The sequence below is a fragment of the Equus caballus genome, chromosome 3, assembly GCF_041296265.1.
Source record: "Equus caballus isolate H_3958 breed thoroughbred chromosome 3, TB-T2T, whole genome shotgun sequence".
NCBI lineage: Eukaryota > Metazoa > Chordata > Mammalia > Perissodactyla > Equidae > Equus > Equus caballus.
In genome coordinates, this window is record NC_091686.1 from 67,411,425 (window position 1) to 67,433,816 (window position 22,392).

A 22,392-nucleotide genomic window follows, 5' to 3' on the forward strand; every position below is an offset into this window, starting at 1 on the left:
CGGTACCAACGAACCAACTTTATCTCCTTTACGTGTTGACAAAGGCTTCCTCCGTGACCAAACTTTAGTCAGGTTCCTCTGAGTCCTCTTCTTGACAAGGGCTGGACTTGGCCCACTGAGCCCAGTTTTAGCAAAGACTCCTGATAAGTCAGTTTATAAAGAATCCTCTCCCCCTTTACATCTGATCAAGTCCCTCACCCCCCGACCCTTGATAACTGGCCTGGGTTTAGCACGACTCTAGTAAACTAGTTTAGAAAGAGACCCCCTACTTTTGAAGTCTAGTCAAGCTCCTCTTAGTAATTTTCCATCCACTGATCTCCTCGCTCTGCTCGTTGGCCACAAATGCACAGCTGCCTTTGCTGTATTCAGGCTGAGTTCAATCTCCTCTACTGCTGCAATGGTCTCGACTCCTTTGCAATAGTCTAGAATAAAGTCTTCCTTACTGTTTTGAACAAATGTCAAAATAATTTTTCTTTTACAGCGTTTTAATTAGTCTCTGGAAAGGCTCACCCCTGAATTTTAGCCTAGCCAAGGGGGCAAAAATCTTCCAAAAATCACTCCTCCTGCACCTTGGGGGGTGAGGGGACTCAAAATTACACACTTCACCTTTCCTATGTACATATATTTTGGGTCATTTTGTTTGTTTTGCGAATTTGGGAGCTTTGAATTGAAACTTCTGTCTGGGTTATGAGACAAAGATTGGTCTAGGCTGATTGTGGGATGGGCTATAGAACCCTTTCTTTCATGTTTGAGAAACCTGTACATTTCCCCAGCATGTTGTAAAGAAACAGATAACAAATACATGAACAAAGAATCTTACAGATATCTTAAGGAAACAGAGGACAGGTGTTCTTCAAATTGCTTTTATTATGCAGTTGAAATATTATTAATTATAAACAGTAGTCTATTTTCACACAAATTATCAAGAGTACACACTGATACAGACATGCATTGGGTGAGAATCATTACTGGTAATAAACACACTGGGATTTGGGCATGAAAACAATACAATTATGTGCCTAGGGTAGTCTCAAAATAGCCTTCAACTGGCACTCACATGTATTTCCTGATTTAACTTGTGTGAGAAACAGGGCATCTACTTTGGGAACCCAATGCCATAACAGAAGAGAGAACTGTGGGCAACAAAGCAGTGGATTTTTAGTCATACCCTAAGGTTTAGCTTTGGCACATTGTGTCATATTTTTCTATTAGATTTCTGAATTTGTGAACAAACATAACATCTGTTCTTTCTCTTTTCTTTTTTTTGCTGAGGAAGATTAGCCCTGAGCTACCATCTGTTACCAATCTTCCCTTTCTTTATTTTTTTGTTTGAGGAAGATCTGCCCTGAGCTAACATCTGTGCCAATCTTCCTTCGCTTTATATGTAGGTTGCCACCACAGCATGGCTGGCGAGTGGTACAGGTCCACGCCCAGGATCTGAACCCAGGAACCTGAGCCACCAATGTAAAGTGTGCCACACTTAACCACTACACCATGGGGTCAGCCCCAACATGTGTTCTTTAATGAAGTACTTGCTCATACTATATCATATTTTTCTGATATTTGTAGGAAAACACAACCTTAGTTTGTTTTGCTTGTGTTTGGATTTTCTATTATTCCTCAAGGAAGGTATTGTTCAAATATTTTTCTAGAAGAACACAGAAATTACATGTAAGCCTAACATATTCTTATTACGTTTTTACTGTAGCAAGCAGTCAGCCAGAATTTGACGTCACCATTTCCAAGTGGCACTGCAGGTTTTGTCTCCCCTGTATGTTTTTCTTTCCTTGAATAGAGCATCATTTCTCATCAGGATGGCCCGTAGGATGCATTTGGGAGATATATGAGGTCAAGATTTTATTTTTAATATTTTATCTTTCTTTTAGCAAGTAAGCTCTTTTTTAGCATATGATATAGAACATAAAATATATAAAAATTGAGCATGCTCGTAGCAAAACCTAAATTACATTTTACATGGGTGCTCATTTGGCTGACAAAACATTTGTTGAAAACATACTGTATGTGATGTTTAATTGGTTCAAAAATATATTCATTTATTATGAGCCCTTTATTGTTTTAACATTATGAACAAATATCATCCACAAAATAATTGTTACCAAAGTTTTCACTGGAATTGTTTTGATTTTTTTCCTAAAACTGAAAAACTGTTAGCAGGAAATGCATAAAGTTGTGTGAATCATCTGATCCACAATGATTCCATCCATGAAAAAATAAATACAATGTAGAAATAAATAGCTTTCTAGTAAAATATAAAGGTTTTTGCCCTTTGCCAAAATAAATAAATAGCATGACTTCAGTTTGCTTTGCTCTCTCACGTGATCTAGTAAAGGGTTTGTTTAGCCGCCAGAAGGGTGTTCTTCAGAAGCATTGCCACGGTCACGGGTCCGACGCCTCCTGGAACTGGAGTGATAAAACCAGCCTTCCTCTTAACGGCTGATGGAGGAAATAGAAAGTATTCTTTACTTTTAAATTTTTCGGAGAATGTCATAATTTTTAAACATACTGAACTGTTAAAGGATAAACTGCAGCATATTAAACATTTTAAGAGCTTATTTGAGCATTTATTGATTAGAATTGGGCACCACCAAACCGGAAATGGTTAGGGGCACTCTGCTGACAGGAACTCGGCGAGAGACTTTACTATAGAGAAAAGGAGGAAGCAAAGTAAGGAAATTACCAATCTGCTGTAGCTTAAAGCCTAGTTGGCTGTTTGTGATTGGTTGTCCTTAGGTTTCAATATGGTAACCTTGAGGCATTTACAGGCTTAGATTTTGGTTTGCTATGTAGGCTGCCACAGCATTACAGCCACCTCAGTCTAAGGGCCCCCTTGTTTACTTTAACAGAGTATAGAGGATTCTTCTACATTCCATATAATTCAAACAGCCTCAAATCATTTTTAGAATGAAGTGGGCTATCACACACACACACACACACACTTAGAGAAACACTGCTGTGTGTGTTATCTAATGTGGATAGAAAGGAAACAGAGTCCAAAACTGTGGGTTTTGTGTGCAGCTCAGTTAGTTTTCCATGATTAAAATCTATAACTCATTGACCCAACTACCTGTAATTCCAGTTAATTACTTCTAAAATGCACGATATTGGTCACAAAAGAGAGACAGGATATAGACAGTTCAGCAGACACCATTCATTACAGTGGAATATTCCTGTTATACCAATAGCATCATGTATGTGTGGATAAAACATTCCAGTGCAAGTCTAATAAAAATCATCAAACTTATTTGAATTACTGAGCATATACACACATAGTCCTGTTCTAAGGTATGAAGACTTCCTATTCAGTAAATCTACTCAAAGGAAATGGCAGAGAACTTTCAGCAAGTTTTATTTACGAACATTTCACACGCACATTATCACAGCTGAATGGCTCCGTGCACAGACCTGCTGGTTAGCGTTTTACCGTGTGAGTAAGAACAAGGAGGTTTTCCCAGATAACTCTTTTACAAAGTTAGCATGGACAATACTTCTTTAACTTGTAGTCTGACGTTATTAATCACATATTATTTAGATGCATAAGTTTTACATTTAGATGTATAAACTTTTACAAGTTTGCTCATTTATGCTTCTGCATGAATCAAAACCAACAGATGTTTTCTAGATTTAAGTATTATTTTTGTATAATTTATAATGCTTTCTTAAAATATAGTTTGTAAAATTTACATTTACCTTAAAGCGTAGTAGTACATTGCAATAAAATTTTTTAAATTATAGGAAAAGCAAAGGAATAATATTCTTCTACTTGAAGAAAAGTCGAAATAAGCTTGAAGAAATCACCAAAAAAAAAAAAAAAATCTATCCAGTGTGTATCATGAATCTTCTCATGGTATGTAACAAAGAAAAGATAAGAATACTGTGATTTGGAAGGTAATATTTTAGTTTTCCAAAAGCATGCCCTCTCCCGTGCCATACTTTCATCCAATGTGCTCTCTGCTGTAGAAACACTCACTGAGGTCAATAGCTATTTCATAAACAGCTATGAATTATCTCAATCCTTCCTTCCTTTGCTCTGGCTATTTCTTCCACCTGGAATACTCTTCTACCTTATCCAAATAAGAAAATCCTCATTATTTCTTAGAAGCTAATAAAGTGTCACCTGTCTGTAATTTTGCTCAAAAGTTCCCCCTCCAACACTGAATTAAATGTTTACAGGAACTTTATACCTACCTCCATTATGGAACTTAAGATGCTCTGCTGTCTGTTCCCTTAACTAGTCACCACACCTAGAAGGCACAAACCAAGTCTTTGTGGTGGCGGTGGTTGTCATTTTAAATCTTAGAATTTCTCCATATGCATTTTAGGCAGTCAGTTTTGATAAAGTGAATTAAATAGCCCTTGAAATTCAAAATTTAAAATCAATTTGTAGGAATCTTTCAGTGCTTTTGACTGGATACAAACAGTATCAAAACAATTTGGTTCAAGCTAATTTCATGAAAAACTCAAGCTACTCCTTCTGCTTGAGGGTGACAAACTGCATTTTTCACTTTTCAATAAGCCAACTCAATGGCATGAACAATGCCTTCCAGGACATTTTCTCGAGGATTGGAGGAGCAATGCCTTGGAAAATTTCAGCAGGTCTCTGGAAGAAATGTACTATACTACTACCACTGACACTGATAGTATATAAATCACATATTTATAAAGCACTGACTTTGAAATATTAACAGATAAAAATAAAAGACTATTCAGTAATATGGTAAATTAATAGTCAAGTACAAACTAAATCTTCAATGGAAAATGAAATAGTTTATTTCATAATCAAAAGGTGGATAAAATCGGTTATGTCAGGGAATCTGTTATGGGTATATAATCATTTTTATAGAATTTGGTTTTCCACTTTGAAAAGTAAAGTGGCTTAGAATTATGTGTATATGGAAAAAATAATAATAACCATAGCTACTATCAATTGAGTACCTTCTTTTTGCCAAGAACTTTATACACATTATTTTAATAATTAATATTTAATTATTATTTCATTTTAGTAGGTGAAGAAAGCATGGTTCTCTGAGCATCTTACTACTCTCCTATATGGTAGAGACATTATTCAGAGCCAGGTTTGAAACGTGCTATGATTGCAAAATTCTACCCCCTCCTGATGCATCTGTATTACCATGACCTGAACAAGTAGAAAAGTCCCAAGAAAGGCTCATATGCCAAAAATTAGCTCATTTTTCTCAAATGATTAGGAGGATAGTCTGAAAAATGAAACAAAGAGGAAAAAGTTCCAATATAGTAATTTTTCTACATTTTTACTATGAGTACTCATAGCTCACTATCTGTGAATTATATCCAACACTGTAAATTACACAGATGGCTTAGCAGTCTGAGTTGGCTTCTTTCTGGGCATCAGATTGGATAAATGAAACCACTGGGGTGCTCAGGTATCATGACCTTCCCTTACCAAATTATGTTTTTTCCAACATGCTTACTATTGCATTCTTTTGCTCAAAAAGTGAGCTTTAGGGTGGAGGACGAGGGAACGGGAGAGGCTACTGCAGGAAGTAATACCTGTCTGAAATTTGTAGCTGGTGCCTGCGTTTTCGCACACTTCACTGATGGAAACTAACACGTATTTATCCCGTCCTGCCTATCACTTCACAGAATTTGAGTTCATATCCATAAGAGACGTGTAATGGCTCTTCACCCCACCTCGGTTAGGGCTTCTCTGGACATTCATAAGCACTTAGTGGCATCAATGGAGTCTTGTAAGTTACTCACTAGGCAGAAGTTTATGATATCACTGTGAACACACCTGGTTATTCAAATACTTGTTACAAATATTTTTTATAGACAGATGTGAAAACGCAGTTTATACATAGTCATAAGAAGCAGACTGTGATGAATTTGACTTTAAATAACATATAAGGTAATCTGTTCCTTTTGATTTGATTTTCATGAGCCTCTATGTCTAAGAAAGATATATAAATTTATCTGATGCTGGCTAGTGTTAGTGTATTCTTTGTTTAATAAGGATCAGAATACACAAAGATGGACCTTGAGGGTATTATGTTAAGTGAAATAAGCCAGATAGAGAAAGACGAACTCTGTATGACTCCACTCATAGGTGGAAGTTAAACATATAGACAAAGAGAACTCATTGGTGGCTACCAGGGGAAAGGGGGTGTAGGAGGAGGGCACAAAGGGTGAAGTGGTGCACCTACAACATGACTGACAAACAATAATGTACAACTGAAATTTCACAAGGTTGTCAACTATCATAATCTTAATAAAAAGTTAAAAAAAAAAAAGGATCAGAATACAGAAGTGATTTTTCAAGAAAGTTGGAGGATGTCTGATGCTCTGAAAAGCATCTTCCCTGAAATGTCTGCAAGAGAGTAAGTTAGCAAGCATTACATCACCAGAATAACCTTTCATTGGCTGGTCTTTCTCTGAGGGCAGACAAGGGTTTGCATGTGCTTGTAAAAGATGATGCTTTTAAAGATTAATCTTATTATATGTGGGGAAAAGGTGTTCTATATGATCCACTGAAAAGAAATACAGAAGCATTTTAAGGCAGTAATTTCCTTCACAGACTTATTTACTGTGTGTTTAGATATGAGGGAGTGTGTGCCTGTTTTAAGGAAAACACCAAAAGTTCTGTATGTATGAGAGTCAGGTGTTAGATCTTGATTGATATTAGAACTTTCATGAGAGGTTCATGAACAGGTATCACAAAACCAGGGTTAGATTCACTTTCATAAAGTGAATTTCATAAAGTGAATTTCATAAAGTGGTTTTAGAGTTACTGAAACTGTTTGAGAACGGAGGCAAATAAAGCAATCATCAGATTCTATTGTTATCTGCATGGAACTTGCCCTGAGGAATGAGATTTAGATGGAAATGATGTGGTCATGTTTAAACCAGGTTCCCAAAAATAAGAATATTTTGAAGAAAGGCAATAATTATCATGACAATTTATTTGAATGACCTCTCCTGCAAAGTGAATTCCTATAGATTTCCTTGAAAGTGATAGCATGATTTAGAATGTTAGAGAGTCTATGTTCAGTTGTACAGTGAGAAAAGAGATGACCATTTAAAATCAGTCATTTTAGATACAAGATTTCTCTTTGTACCTACTATTCTCTTTGTTTGACAGACCCTTCCCCCACTTCACCTGGTGAATATTTAGTCTTCCTTTTCAGCACTAGTTAAATGTCACTTCCTTTGTGGTGCCCATTAGTTCCTCAAGCTGAGTTAACTGTTCATTCATTGATCCATGAAATTTAGCAGAATGATTTTCAATTTGTAGTCAGAGAGTATGTTGGAATCTCCTGAGAAACGCAGTCCGACTACATATGTCTCCTCTCACCTCAAGATTCTAGTATGCACCACTGAGAATCACTGCTGATGTGAGAGAGGTTTCTATCGTGGTTGTGGGATGGGGGAGTGTTACACATATAAACAGTGTGGAGGAGGTTTAAAACATGGTGGAAATTCACTGCTTCGGTAGGGCTGCTTCACATGGTGGCCTCAGTCAGGTCCCAGGCAAACCCTCATATGTTAAGGCTTGAATCACAGTTGCTCATGCCCCATTGGTCAAAGCAAGTCACACGGTCAAGCTCAAGGTTAAAGGCTTGGGATAGGAAGAATGGCAAAGTCACATTGCCAAGGGGATGTGCATATGGGGACAGAAGATATGTGCGGTCATTTTTCATAATCTACTATAATAGTCTCTTGGTTTCTGGTCTCTTCCACATCAGCCCTATAACCTGCTATCAGATTTATTCCTTAAAACACAGATTAGGCCATTTCAGTTTATAAACATTTGCTGACTCTTCACTGTCTCTTGGATAAAATATCAGTTCTTTGTCATGGCAATTAAGATCTTTCATTATCTGGCCCTGCATCCTTCTTAGTTGTTTCCTAACTCTTGCATATTCTCCTAACTCAATTATTCACTGTTCCCACACACGCTACAAACTGGCTCAGATAGATTCATAGCAAATGTTTCTTGAGAAAGGCAGCCATAGTCATTGTCCCTTGGAAATTATAGTCTAGTTGGGAGATATATAATACAAATATAATTACTTAAATAATAATTGAGCGAATGCTATGAAATGTGCTACAAATGAAATGTTTACTGCCCTGTGAATGTTAGGAGGACCTAAGTGAGCCTGAGCACTGTGTACACATGTGGCATTTATCTATGCCAAGTTCAGAAACCTGAAGGATAAATTAAACTTTTCCAGGTGAAATGGAATGCGAGGAGCAGACAGTGTTTTGGTAGGGGGAACAATGTGATGAAGGTGGAAAGAAGCTTCTCTCACGTGGAAACCAGCATGAACTCTTGGAAACACTGCAAGAAGGCCAGTGGGGTCAACAGGCAGGAGTGAGGAGGAAGCATTGCAGGGCACGACATGGAGGAGTCCAGCTCATGGAGAGCCTAGCACTCAACGTTAAAAATTTTGGATATCAACCTAAGAGCAATGGTTAAAGTATTTTTTAAATTTGGAAAAAAAATATATATTCTGAGGCAGGATAAAATCAAATGGGGAGACAAACTGTTCTCTGCACATTTCTCTAATGGAATGAGTTTATCATCTGGGGCACAAAAGTAAGTACGTAAAATGAGATGTGCTAAGATGGGAATAAATTCTGGTTCTTGCGCAAGCACCTCAAAGAGGAATAGAAATCAGATTTGGGGGTCAGAGAAATATTTGTAAACTGACAGAAAAGCTTCAAGATCTTATGGATGTCCAAGGGGGTAAGAAAGAAGGAGAGAATGCAGTGCAGACATAGAGAATAGTAACGGCGAAGAGGTTTGGAGCTGACAATCAATCTAATGCAATGAGGAGCCGAAAGAAGCTCATTATGACCGAAGCACATGGTGAAAACAGAGAATAGACAGGATGAGGCTGGGGAGGTGGTCATGGGCTGCATGACCACGAGGTGAGGGGTCAGGCAACTTAGGTTGGGTGATAGCAGCTGTAATTACTGTGTTCAGGGTAAATAAGCTTTTTTAAAAATGTCTTTTGTCAATAAATTTGGTTATTTATATATGAAGGAATAGCCAGTTTTGCAAGATGAGAAATTAGAGAGCAAAATGTGTATGGCTAAATAATTTTCAGAAGAAAATTAAAGGAGGAGTTCATGTTGTATTTTCATGTTTCAGGTTCTTGCATGTCATTAAATTATTATCCAAGAAATCCTTTTTCTGCCTGGAATATATATCTAATCTGCTGTGCTCCCTTTTCTTCACAGTGTGGATGGCTACTTTTTTCATGCTATTGGCTTCAGATTTCTAAAGGGAAGAATTAAGACATCAATGACTTGACATCATTTCCATTATTCTTACTTGAAGACAACCATTTTTCAATTCAGGATAAGAACAATAGGTCTGGAGCAGAGATCATTTCAGGTTTAACATCTGAGGTGATGACAAGGATGATGGAAGAAACTAGGTGTTCAGTTTACGTGTGTGCCTCAAAAAAATCCAGGGGTGACACACGGTCACAAGGTGTGGAAAAACTGCTCATGAAGGATACTAATAGCAGCATAAGGGATATTAAAATACCCTTTTATAACCTACATAAGAATAAAGGAAGAAGTATGTGATCATTAATGATTTGGCACCGTCAACTCTGCTTCATGACAGGGAGTCTCTGGCTTATGTGCTCTGTCATCATTGCCTCTGGAAACTTTACATTCCCAGGTGCCCAGGGCCTGGCTTAATAATCCAAACTCTCATCTAAGATACTTTGTTAGGAAGACTCGCTAATTCTTAGACAGATAGTGAATTTCCACTTCAATACATCATATATAACACCAAAGGTCTCCAATAATCGAATTTCCAGATGTACATAAATAGAATTAATTTTGCTAGTATTGTTTGGAAATTATATATTCTAGCAAAGTCAAAGAATATATTTGAGATTTATAAATCTATTTTTGGGTGGAGGAAGAGGAACTGATGTCTCAACTTACTGTAGCATTGTTTTATTTCCTTTATATTTTTTCCAATTCTCTGTCACTTTTAAGGAAGTACTCTATGGCCCATGTTAGATTTCCAACAATGCTACAACTCATTTTTAAAACCCACTCCCTTCCCCCAAAGAAAAAGGGATGATTCCTTATCTGTGACAAGACAGCAGAAGAAAAATTTCTTGTTCCTCTCATGTGAATTTCTGCCTCCGAGTATACACATGTAATTGTCTAAATTAAATGCTTAGAGAATTTTCCCATGCTTCTAAATGCAGTCCATTTAGGCATGACCTCTCAAACATATACACTATAATGAAGGGGAGACAAGCTTCAGGAAAATGAAGTGCATGAAATAACAACCAGAAAAACCTGACTGGCATAAGACTAGAGAAATAGTATGACTCAAGAGGTATTATGGAAAACACTCAACTTTCTCAAATTGTTGATATAAAAATGACACAAGGGCATGATGAGCCAGAGAGAGTAAAGTGCTCCTTGACAAGTAATGGCACACCACTCAACTCTCAGAAGGCAACAAAGATTCAGGTGCCGCAGCGGCAACTTACAATGCTTTCTTTTGCATTTATCTGGTTGCCTGATTCCTGGGGTTTCTACAAGTTTTCTGCATATATTAAGACATTCATTATCACACCACCCTGTGGGACAGACAGGATTAATGCCCTAATGGTACAAGAATATGAGACTCTTATCCACATTCCTTTACAAATTGTGTTGGCTTCATTGGGTTGGTGAGCTGTACTTACAAAGACTTTCCTCATCTCTTTACCATGCTATCTATATGTGTGTGGTGGCTAAGCCTTTATTTTGTTTTTTGCTTTAGTTACTTTTCTCCTTATATTAGATCAAATCTATATATATCCAGCTACCTGCCTCGTAGATTTGAATACCTAAAAATACCACTCATACCTCTCAGAAGGCATACATGGAGCCAAATAGCAAATCAGTCACCTGATGTAAGTTTGAAATTGCTTTCTGTGAACTCTGTCTATGACCCATCAGTGGAACCTCCTTTCTGACCATGGATGGTGTCAGTTATCATTACCAGTTTCCATTTCGGTAGGCAGGAGTAGGGAAAACTGCTATGATATTTCTAGTACTCTATCAAAATGACTAAAAATATCTCCCTTTCATGATTTCTTTAAAAAAACAAAATCATCATTGACTCCTGTCATTCTCCCCAATCCTTTCTCCTCAAGCCACTGAACATTTCTATCACAGAGTGGCAAATCTGTAAACTGGATAGGCTGTTTGGAGTCCTCCTCCAATGTCTTGGCAGGGCCTTGACCTGAGTCATCTGCCATCTGCCAACCAACCCGAGATACTAGGAGATAAAATTTCCCTCTGATCGCTATTTGTATTTTAATATGGGGCCCCAAGAAATAACTACAAAAATACCCTTATCATTAAGTGTAAAAGAAGAAAGACACCAGGCCCTTCTTTTGTTCCCACAGATATCCTTTTTATGCTTCAACTTTAACTCTTCTCTATAAAGGTAGATCATTCAATCTTAGGTACATTCTACTAAAAAGAAAGTCTTTAAAGGTTGACCTGATTTCAAAGCCCAAGGCTTCGCAATAAGCATTTTGTCCATGTTGTAAGCAACAATGGAGGCAGTGGCTCACTGCTGACAGGGATCTCATAGTGACCATCAGTGGTTCTACCTGTTTCAAATGACATGTGTGGGCACTATAACCACAGTCTTAGTAATAGTCTCTCTAACAGAGGCTTTCGTAAATTTCCATCAACTTTTTCAAAATGCTCGGAAGAGACCACCTCTGGGTTAAAGTGTTAAGTCTTCCCTTTTCCTAAAGCTGGAATTGGGGCTACTTTGTAGTCATCTACCACAAAAAGTTGATGTTTTGAGTCACACTGATCAACCATATTGTTATGGACTGACCATTTGTGTCCCCCCCTAAGTTCATATATTGAAGTCCTAACTTCTGATGTGAAGTATTACGAGGTGGGGCTTTGGGGAGGTGATTAGGTCATGAGGGTGGAGCCCTCACGAATGAGATCAGTGCTCTTATAAAAAAGACTTCAGAGAGCTCTCTGGCTCTTTGGGTCATGTGAGGATACGACGACAAGTTAGCTGCCTGCAACCCAGAAGAGGGTCCTCATCAGCACCCTGATCTTGGACTTCCAGCATCCAGAACTGTAGGAAATAAATGCCTGTTGTTTAAGCCCCCCAGTCTATGGTAATTTGGTGTAGCAGTCTGAACTGAGACACATATCTTCAAATTAAATGAATAACTGAAAACTGAGTTGCTGGGGAGTCACTTTAAGTTGATTCTTTACAATATCACAGACTAATAGTTCTTTAAAAGTGATATAGTTCAAAAACAGTCCTATTTCCTTAGAAACTGGTAATATGCTCTTACTTTCCCATCTTGTCAAACACACACTTGGGAGAAAATAGTGCCAAAATTACTTCCAAAAGAAGCTGACTCTGACATATAGTCTGGAGAATATAAGTCCCATGAGAGCAGGGACTTTTTTTCTATCTTGTGCACGGCTATATCCGCAATACCTCAAATGTGTGCTAAGTGAGAAAAATGTGCTGAGTAAATCAATGAATGACTTAATGGGTGTATCATTACTGGATCTGGGTTGTTGTAGATTAATAATCTGTTTGATGCTACCTTGAGTGGGAGCTTTTTTTTTTCCCACTAAGGCAACCTTAAGGAATTACTCCTGTAATGTAAGAGTAAATAACACTCAAGATTTCTAAGCACAGAGGAAGAGCATACAAATGACCAATGGTATGACTAAGAAGACTGAAACTTGGTGTGGGATGGAGATACAAAAGAAATGTAGGACAGGGAGCTTCCCTGACAGGCACATACAATTTAGTTGGGAACAACTAGGTAAAAATGCAAGGTCATACAGGATTAAGAGCAAAATGAATAAGGCAGAGGAGACCTGCTATAGGAGTTTGGAGAAGATGGGGACAAGCATGAGTGCTTTAAAGTTGACTCATATGACTGTTGGTCAAAAACAGACTCGACCAGAAGAGAGCTGAGGCCAGAAAAGGAATGAGAGGCAGGTTGGTAACTGAAACATGAAGTTATATATTTCCAGATTAGTACTGCAGCGGGACTGAAGAGAAAAGGTGAATAATGTGCACACACACAAACACACACACACACACACACACACACACACACACACACACACACACACTGTTTTCTGCCAGGCATTCTGCTCAGCAAGTCACATATGTTAATTCATGTGAGGTGATTATTTCATTTACTCTTCATAACAACTTTATAAAATAGGGATTATTATCTCAGTTTTTCAGATGATAAAATCGAGTCTCAGAGAGGGGAAGTGATTCGCCTAAGATCATAACTGTTTTAAGCAACAGAGCTCGGATTCAAACCCAAGTCAATCAGACTCCAAATCGTAGTCTTTTATGAAAGGTTGGACATAACAGAAAAAGAGCAGGGAGTGAAAAGTAACTGTCAGGTGTCAGATGTAGAGGACCAGGCATACACAAGACACCTGGAAGGGACTATAGTAAAAGAAGAGAAAATATAGATGAAAAACTAGTTTGAAAGCACTGGAGTTTTACTTCCATTTCTAGTAGTTTCTTAGAAGAATGGTACTGGGCTTCTCTGTAATTCCAGACAGTCTTCTGTACTCATGTCTTGATTACTGGGTTGGAATTTTGAGGAATAATTCTGACCAGAGAGAGTCCTAAATTATAGAGTCCCTTTCACTGTAGGAGAAATTTCCTGTCCAGTGGAGATTCTTTTGAAGAATGCAAGTTAAGGCTTCAGCTATTTGGGGCACAGTTCACAATTGTTTACTATATCATACTTCCTCATTCAACAAACAATGTTGGGCTTACTATTGAGTATATTAGGCCTTCTGTAATTTTTCCTTCTTGCCTTTGATCTGCTGTTCTCTCCACCTCTGCCCACTCTCTGCCTTATATGCACATACTTAGGAGAAATTCATCAATCCTTTCAGGCTCATTTCAAAAGGATTCTGGAAGTGCATTCACTCTTGCTTATGCGAATACTCTTGGAGTCATAATTGATTCTTCTCTTTCTTTATATTTAATCATTTAGCCAATCATCCCAACTCTCTTTTTAAATTTTATCTACTATCTAACCATCCCTTAACATCTTCACATATTAACACCCTGGCCCATGCCCCATCTGGGATAATTTCTTACTTGGATAATTACCATAGCCTCCTAAGTGGTACCCTATTTATACTTTTACTTCTCTAAGATGTATTCACCATTCAGTAGCCAGAGTGATTCTGTTAAAATCAAGTCAAATGTTATTTCTTTGTCCCAAGGCCTCCAGTGGCTTTCCATTGTACTTAGAGCAAAATCCAAATTCCTCTCTGTGGTCTACAAGGCCCTACATGATGTGGCACCCCTGCTGATACCTCTTTGACTTTCCTTCCCATCATTCTTCCCCTTACTTACTCTGTCCCGGTTACAATGGCCTTATGGCCACTCATCAAAGCCGCCAGCCAGGCTGCGCCTCAAAATCTTCACACGTGCTACTCCATGTGCCTGGAATGTTCCTCCCCGTATATCCACAGGCTCTCTCCCTCACTTCAGCACTTAGCCTTCCTTGGTCACCCTTTCTAAGCAACTTCACTCCATAACTCCCTAGCCCCCCTTCTCATTTTATTTTTGTAACACCAAATGCTGCCTAATATATGGATATGTGTGCATTTGTTTGTTATCTGTCTTCTCCACCAGAACGTTAGTACTTGTGGGTAAGGCTTTGCCTGTTTAGGTCACCGTTGTATCCCAAGGGCCTAAACAATGCCTGACACATAGCATCCCCCCACCCTCTCCTGCAGCCCCTCCTCTCCCAGCCCTGCTCTGGCCTCCAGGAATTCCTGAGAGGGCTGTGGGCAGCCCCTTCCCTTCCCACTGGCCTCCTCAGCTCTGTTTGCAAAGGGCTGCTATGAGGGGACAGAAAGGCCCTGGGCCTCCGCTGTGCTGGGAATCATGGGTCAGGAAAAAATCACTAGCAGGGGGTGGACTCAGCTGTTGTGTTCCCTCCAAGGCTAGGGGGTGTTCCATTCCTGGTGCAGTTTAAGAAAAGAGCAGGTTGTAGGTCCTGAGAGTAGGCACACAGACTAGCTCAGGGTATGGGACTTCTCTTTCCTCTTACTGTCCCAGGGCAGCTGGGCTAGGGGCTTCCTTTCTCTCTCTCCCTAGGATCACCCCCTTCCTTTCACACAGCCTCTCCCAGTTCAAGCACAGACTCCATCATGAAAACTGTTCTCTGCAGTAGCTCAGTCAGCTAGTGCTGGCCCTGTGTCTCTCTGTGGCCTATAGGGCAAGGTGACCAATCTCTGGAAGGGCTCTTGGCTCCATCAACTCCTGGCCTATCCATGGCAGGGGACCCTGCAGTGGCAGCACACAGGACCCCATGAGAGGCCCCAAAGGTCAAGCCAGGACATTGAGGAGCAGAGAACCAGGAAGCAGCAGGAAGGAGAGGCCCATCCCCATGGCCCTCTCCAATGTGTCCCAGCCTAAACCTAACTAAGATCCTGAGCACTGTGGTATTTAAAAATTTTTTTATTGAGATATAATTAATATATAACGTTGTATAAGTCTGAAGAGTCCAACCTGTTGATTTGATACATTTATGTATTATAATATGATTACCACTGTAGCTTTAGTTAATACCTCTATCACGTCACATAATTATCATTTCTTTTTTGTGGTGAGAACATTTAAGATCTAGCATCTTAGCAATTTTGAAGTATATTGTTGACTGTCATCACCATTCTGTGCATTAGATCTCCAAAACTTACTCATCTCTACTTGCAAGTTTGTACATTTTAACAACATCTCCCTAATTATTACCCCATCCCCTAGTCTCTGGTAACCACCATTTTACTCTCTGTTTCTATAAGTTCAGCTCTTTTAGACTCCACACATAAGTGAGATCATACAGTATTTGTCTTTCTCTGTCTGGCTTATCTCACTAAGCGTAATGCCCTCAAGGTCCATCCTGTTGTCACAAATGGCAGGATTTCCCTCTTTTTCATGGCTGAATAATATTCCATTGTACATATATGCCACATTTCCTTATCCATTCATCCATTGATGAGCACTTAGGTTGTTTCCATATCTCAGCTATTGTGAACAGTGCTGCAATAAACATGGGAGTGCAGATATCTTTTCGGTATCCTGTTTTCATTTACTTTGTATATATGCCCATAAATGAGATGGCTGGATCATAAAATCAATATATAGAAATCAGTGTGTTTCTATATACTAACAGTGAAATATTTGGAAAAGAAATAAACTATCCCATTTACAAGAGCATGGAAAACAATAATATACTTAGGAGTAAACTTAACCATGGAAGTAAAACATCTATATAATGAAAACTGTAAGAGTTTGATGAGAGAAATTGAAGAAGACACAAACAAATGGAAAGATACCCTGTGCTCATGGATTGGAAGAATTAATATTGTTAAAATGTCCATATTACTATAAACAATCTATAGGTTCAATGTAATCCCTATCAAAATTCCAATGGCATTTTTCATAGAAATAGAAAAAACATTCCTAAAATTTGTATAGAATCACAAAAGACCTGGAATAGCCAAAGCAATCCTGAGAAAGAACAAAGCTGGAAGCATCAGACTTTTTGATTTCAAACTATACTACAAAGCTACAGTAATTAAAGCAGTATGGTGCTGGCATGAAAAATAGACACATAGACCAATGAACAGAATATAGAGCCCAGAAATAAATCCCCATATATACAGTCAACTAATATTTGACAAGGGAGCCAAGAACACTCAATGAGGAAAGGATAGTCTCTTCAATGAATGGTGTTGGAAAAACTGGATAACCACAGGCAGAAAAATGAAATTAGACACCTATCTCACATCACTCACAAAAATAAACTTGAAATGGTTTAAAGATTTAAACATAAGACCTGATACTGTAAAACTCCTGGAGGAAAACATGGGGAAGAAGCTCCTTGACATTGATCTTAGCAACAATCTTTTGGATTCAACACCAAAAGCACAAGCAACAAAAGCAAAATCAACAAGTGGGACTACACCAAACTAAAAACCTTCTGCATAGCAAAGGAAACCATCAACGAAATAAAAAGGCACCCACAGGATGGAAAAAAAATCATATAGCCGATAAGGAGTTAATATCCAACTTATATAAAGAACTCATACAACTCAATAAGAAAAAACAAACAATCCAATTAAAAAACAATCAGAGAAGCTGAACAAACATTTTTCCAAGCAAGAGATACAGATGGCCAATAGATACATGAAAAGATGCTCAACATCACTAATCATCAGGGAAATGCAAATCAAAACCACAATGAGATATCACTTCAGACATGTTGGAATGCTCTTATCAAAAAGACAAGAGCTAATAAGTGTTGGTGAGGATATGGAGAAAAGGCAACCCACCCTTGTGCAGTGTGGATGGGAATGTAAATTAGTGCAGCTACTATGCAAAACAGTATGGAGGTTCTTTAAAAAATTAAAAATAGGGGCTAGCCCAGTGGTGTAGTGATTAAGTTCCCGTGCTCCGTGTCAGTGGCCCGGGGTTCACGGGTTTGGATCCCGGGTGTGTACCTATACACCACTCATCAAGCCATGCTGTGGCAGCGTTTCACATACAAAATAGAGGAAGACTGACACAGACATTAGCTCAGGGACAATCTTCCTCACCAAAAAAATAAAAAATAAAAAATAGAACTAACATATAATCCAGCAATCCCACTTCTTGGTAGATATCTGCATGCTGTGTTCTAAGAGTAGGTAGCTCATAGTGCCTGGCCATGCATACACAGAAAAACCTTAGTACCTGAACCAGGAGACACACGGGGGCTTGGGAGCCCTGTGCAGCCCTGGGCCCAGGAACAGCCGCCAAGGCTTTCTCATAGGCATGTCCCCAGTTCCTGCAGGTATGACCTGGCCTTCCTGCCTTGGGCTTCCGTAAAGTACCACTGGCCACACTACTGGGGGCTTGGTGAGCTGTGCCCAGCCCTGGCCCCCAGTCTCCAGCAGAGCCACATAGCAGTGGCAATAGCCACATCTCCTGAGGCCGGGGGCCTTAGGTCTACTGCAGACTCCCACCCTGCGGCCCCCACCCCACCTCTGGCCAACATGGCCTGACTCAGCCACAGTTGGCATGTCCTCTGTTGCTACCCCACCTGTCTGGTGTCCCAGCCTCATCCCCAATCTGTCCTGGGAGCTCTTGCTCAAGAGGCAGGTTACCTGGAGCCAGTTCATGTGCCATGGTGAGACCAGTAGGGGCAGAGGGAAGCTCAAGGACCCCACCCTGGCTAGTTCACCTCTCAGCAGACCACCCTGAAGGCCTCATGCTCTCCTGCCAATCTCACTTTGTGGGTTTCTCTTTCTTGCCCAGTCAAAATAGGTGGTAACTCATATGCCTTTCCCGCTCAGGACCTGTTGTATACGGTGTCTGGGCCAAGGCTGGTCTCTAGATATGCTCCCTTTGTTATTTTTCCAACTCCAGAGCATATTGCATGACATGCATTTCAATAAAAGTTGTGGCCTAGTCAATTTGAAGGGCAACGCTGAAAACATCGGTAATGATCAAGAGATTGAAAATGAGGTCAGTAAAGTTGGACATATGAAAAATAGAAGCCACAAAGGGACTTGATATAATTTTCCACACTGCATAAAGTGGTCAAAAAGTGTCTAGTCTCTACCAGATAACTGAATAATAAAAGTGAGTTTAGTTAGAACTGAAGACATTTTTGTGAGGCTGCACAATGTATACAAATTCTGTTGCAAATCTACACACCTCTGACCTACGGAGAGTTCAGGGTTAATTCTGTAAGATCTGAGCCAAGTATGACTTCACTGACACCAGGCATCCACCAAACCCACAGGAAAGAGTTAATAAGTGGAGCAAGCTTTCAAACTGATTAAAAAGCAAGCAGATAATGATCAGACTGTCCCTGAAGTTTTCACAATTGAATTCAGGACAGACTGAATGGTCTGTGGATGTTAAGTGAAGAAATCTCTCTCTTTTTTTTTTTCCCAAGTGAGAGATTAGTTTTCAAGTTTTTATGTACAGAGTGGATCATTATTCACCCAAGTATGGCCTCCCATCTAAAGACTATGAATTCTACATCCTTTTCATGTCCACTTAGAATGGCCATGTGACTATTTTCAGGTCAATAGGATTCCAGCAAAAGAGATGCACGCATCTTCTAGTTCAATTTTCTTAAAGGTGAAGTCATTCTCACCTCCCCCTGGAAGAAAACATAGACGAGGAGGCAATTGAACTTCAATTATACGGATGAGAACAGTGCTCACATGCAACAGTGTTATAGGCTGAACTGCTCCCCCCGCAAATTCATGTGCTGAAGTCCTAACCCCAGTACCTCAGAATGTGACAGTGTTGGGAGAAAGGGATTTTAGGCCATTAAGTTAAAATTAGGTCATTAGGGTGACCTAATCCAGTATGACTGGCATCCTTTTAAAAAGAGGAAATTTGGACACAGACATGTACAGAGGGAAGACAATGTGAAGAGACGGGAGGCAGACGGCCATCTGCAAGTCAAGGAGGGAGGCCTCAGGAGAAACAGCCACGGCAACACCTTGATCTCTGACTTCCAGCCTTCTGAATTGTGAGAAATAAATTTCTGCTGTTTAAGGCACCCAGTCTGTGGTACTTTGTGATGGCAGTTCTATCAAACTAATACAAACAGTAAAATGGATGAAACCAGCAGCCCTGAATGAAACAGAGCTGCGAACTCCCTTGACTGCCTGCCTAACTCCCGACTGTTATGGGAGAAAGCGAAACTATCTTGTTTGAGTTAAGGTATTTTGGTGTCCCTTTGTTACAGCAGCTTAACCTATACTGTAGCATAATCCTTAGAGGGGTAAAAATGGAAACAACTTAAGCATTTAATAAGAGAGAAAGAGTGAAGCAAACCACAATATATTCACTAAACACAACCATGAACTAGGACCTCAGTATGGAAAATGACTGATAAAAATTTAAGTGTGTAAGTCACATATCCCTCAATCAACGTAAAATATGCATACACAAAACATCTGGAAGCAATTATGGTAAAAATAACCATATTGATTGTGATTCTAGGTAGTTTTTTTTTTTAAAAGATTTTATTTTTTTTTCCTTTTTCTCCCTAAAGCCCCCCGGTACATAGTTGCATATTCTTAGTTGTGGGTCCTTCTAGTTGTGGCATGTGGGATGCTGCTTCAGCATGGCTCAATGAACAGTGCCATGTCCACACCCAGGATTCGAACCGATGAAACACTGGGCTGCCTGCAGCGGAGTGCGCAAACTTAACCACTCAGCCATGGGGCTAGCCCCTCTAGGTAGTTTTGACATAGGTATCTTTGCTGTAAACATCTTTGCCATACGCATTTTCTCCACAAATATTTTCCCTGCACAAATAATTGGCCGTAAGTCAATTTTGCCATAAAAGATAAAATCTGACTGGTTGACAGTTTTTGGTCTCATTTTTCCATGTTTTATATCTACAGTGATAAAATTTACTGGAAGTGTGAAATAAAAGAGCATAAAGCCAGATTGCACACTATTCTAGGAAACAATAATATATCAGTCTCTGCAAATCCTTTGGTGAGAGCACAGTCATCCCTCCCACATTACCCATAGAACACTGGAGATGTGACAATATTGCATTTCACAAGGCAATACAAAGCTCAGTTACAACTATGCATCCTAGTATTTGGAAACCTATACCTCTCTTAATGAAGGAAAAAACTTTAGTGAAAAAGAAAAAGTGACCCGTAAAAACCAAAACTTGACCAAACTATGGCAAGTGTGATGCCGAAGGAGAATAAAAATCAACCAGCAAAAAAACAAAATGCATAATACTATGAATGAAAGACTTGGAAGCAGAGTCCTTAGGTACACAATACACAAAATAAAATCAGTTATTTACACAGTATGTATTAAAATATTTTGTGCTTTCATTTTTTGCAAAAAAGTCTTTTAATTTTGATATTAATTTTTCATGTGTCATTATGTCTTTTCTAAGGTCCCTCTTTTATTTTTCATTATTTTATCCTTTACAGCAAAATTGCCTTATGGCCAATTATGTGGTGAAAATATTTGTGGCAAAGATATTTACAACAAAGATGCTTACCCTGAAACTATCAGAAATGATCGGTTGTGTTAGAGGATTGCATATTCTTTCCCATAGTATATAGCTTCTTTACTTTTACAATGTAATGTACCTTTAGACTTATCTCTATAATTTCTATTTCCTATCCTATAACTTTATAGGATAGTTAGCTGAAAGCATCACTCTTAGACATTAACCCCACCTATTTTGATTTTGAGAAATGTGCCTACACATTGTTCCTCTTTCCTACCTCTTGACTTCCATTTCACCAGTTCTCCCCAGCATTACTGCGTTCCCTGTTTTGGTATAGACCAGTGCGTGGAGAGACATGGTAAGGGATGGAAGACTGGGAGGAGAGATGGTAGGGAATAATGAGCAGACATTACAGTTCCCTTCATTCCACCTCCATCTCAGCAGCATTCATCATAAAACTGAAGCAAAGCTATTAAAGCTTCAAAAGATTATAGAAACATCCGTGTGCTAGCTACGAGGTGTAAAGGAGGCCTGAGAGTTCACCAAATGTGAGCAAGGTTAGCTGAATTGACAGCATGGGAAGTCATTCGTTAGACTGTTCAGCTGACCAAATCTATTCAGTGAGTTGCTGTTACAAAAGCAGTGTAATTACAAGCTTCCGGGACTAGGACTACAGACTGCTTTCCAGGTTGTTATTCAGGACAGGCAACTACAACTCACCGCACATAATCTCTTGTTTGTGTCTGATGAGAATACAGCATTCTTGGTCAGAAATGTATGACGTTTTCTTCAAAGCTACTGATAGCAAATGATTAAAGAAAATTCCAGGTGAAAGTAGGTATGTCTCACCATTTTTCTTTTTAGATCTATACAGCAAATCTGAATTTTTCAGATAGATTATTTATTGTATGATTTTATTAGTTACGAAAACAATTCTTAGACACAAAGTAATTTTATCACAGATGCTTTTAAATACTATTTCTTCTTTTAATGTCTTAAATTGGAGGGGGAGGCATGTTCAGGTAACTGAAGGGGAATGGTAATATTTGTCAGAGGCTAGAAGGAATTATGAACTATCTTGAGTTCTATAATTGAGGATCAATACAAAAGAGCATTTTAATTTAGTAATAATTTTAGGGCCCTATTAATTCCCTGAAGCACTCAGAGAGGAATGGCGTTGCAGGGCAGAGTAACTTGGATCTATACTGAGGAAAAGCACCAATGTGGATTCCCTAGGAAAGCTGCTAAGCAAACAATACCTCCAACACTGAACATCCTACATGGGTAGTAACACTGAGAAACTGTAATCAAACACAAGTGAATA

At 39.0% G+C, this 22,392-nt stretch overlaps 1 protein-coding gene across 14 annotated transcripts in view; it reads right to left on the bottom strand.

Annotated features, from left to right (window-relative positions):
* Positions 1-849: 849 nt before the first annotated feature.
* Positions 850-22,392, bottom strand: part of MTHFD2L (methylenetetrahydrofolate dehydrogenase (NADP+ dependent) 2 like) — a 143,078-nt gene continuing 121,535 nt past the window's right edge. For 13 of the 14 annotated variants that reach the window (XR_011437086.1, XR_011437088.1, XR_011437085.1 and 10 more), the window contains one exon: positions 850-2,454. Coding sequence is in view for 9 of the 14 variants with exons in the window: in XM_023637975.2 (XP_023493743.2) it covers positions 2,342-2,454 (113 nt within the window). In the remaining 5 variants the exon portion in view is untranslated. The remainder of the gene's footprint in view (positions 2,455-22,392) is intronic. The other variant, XR_011437084.1, reaches the window with a different exon arrangement.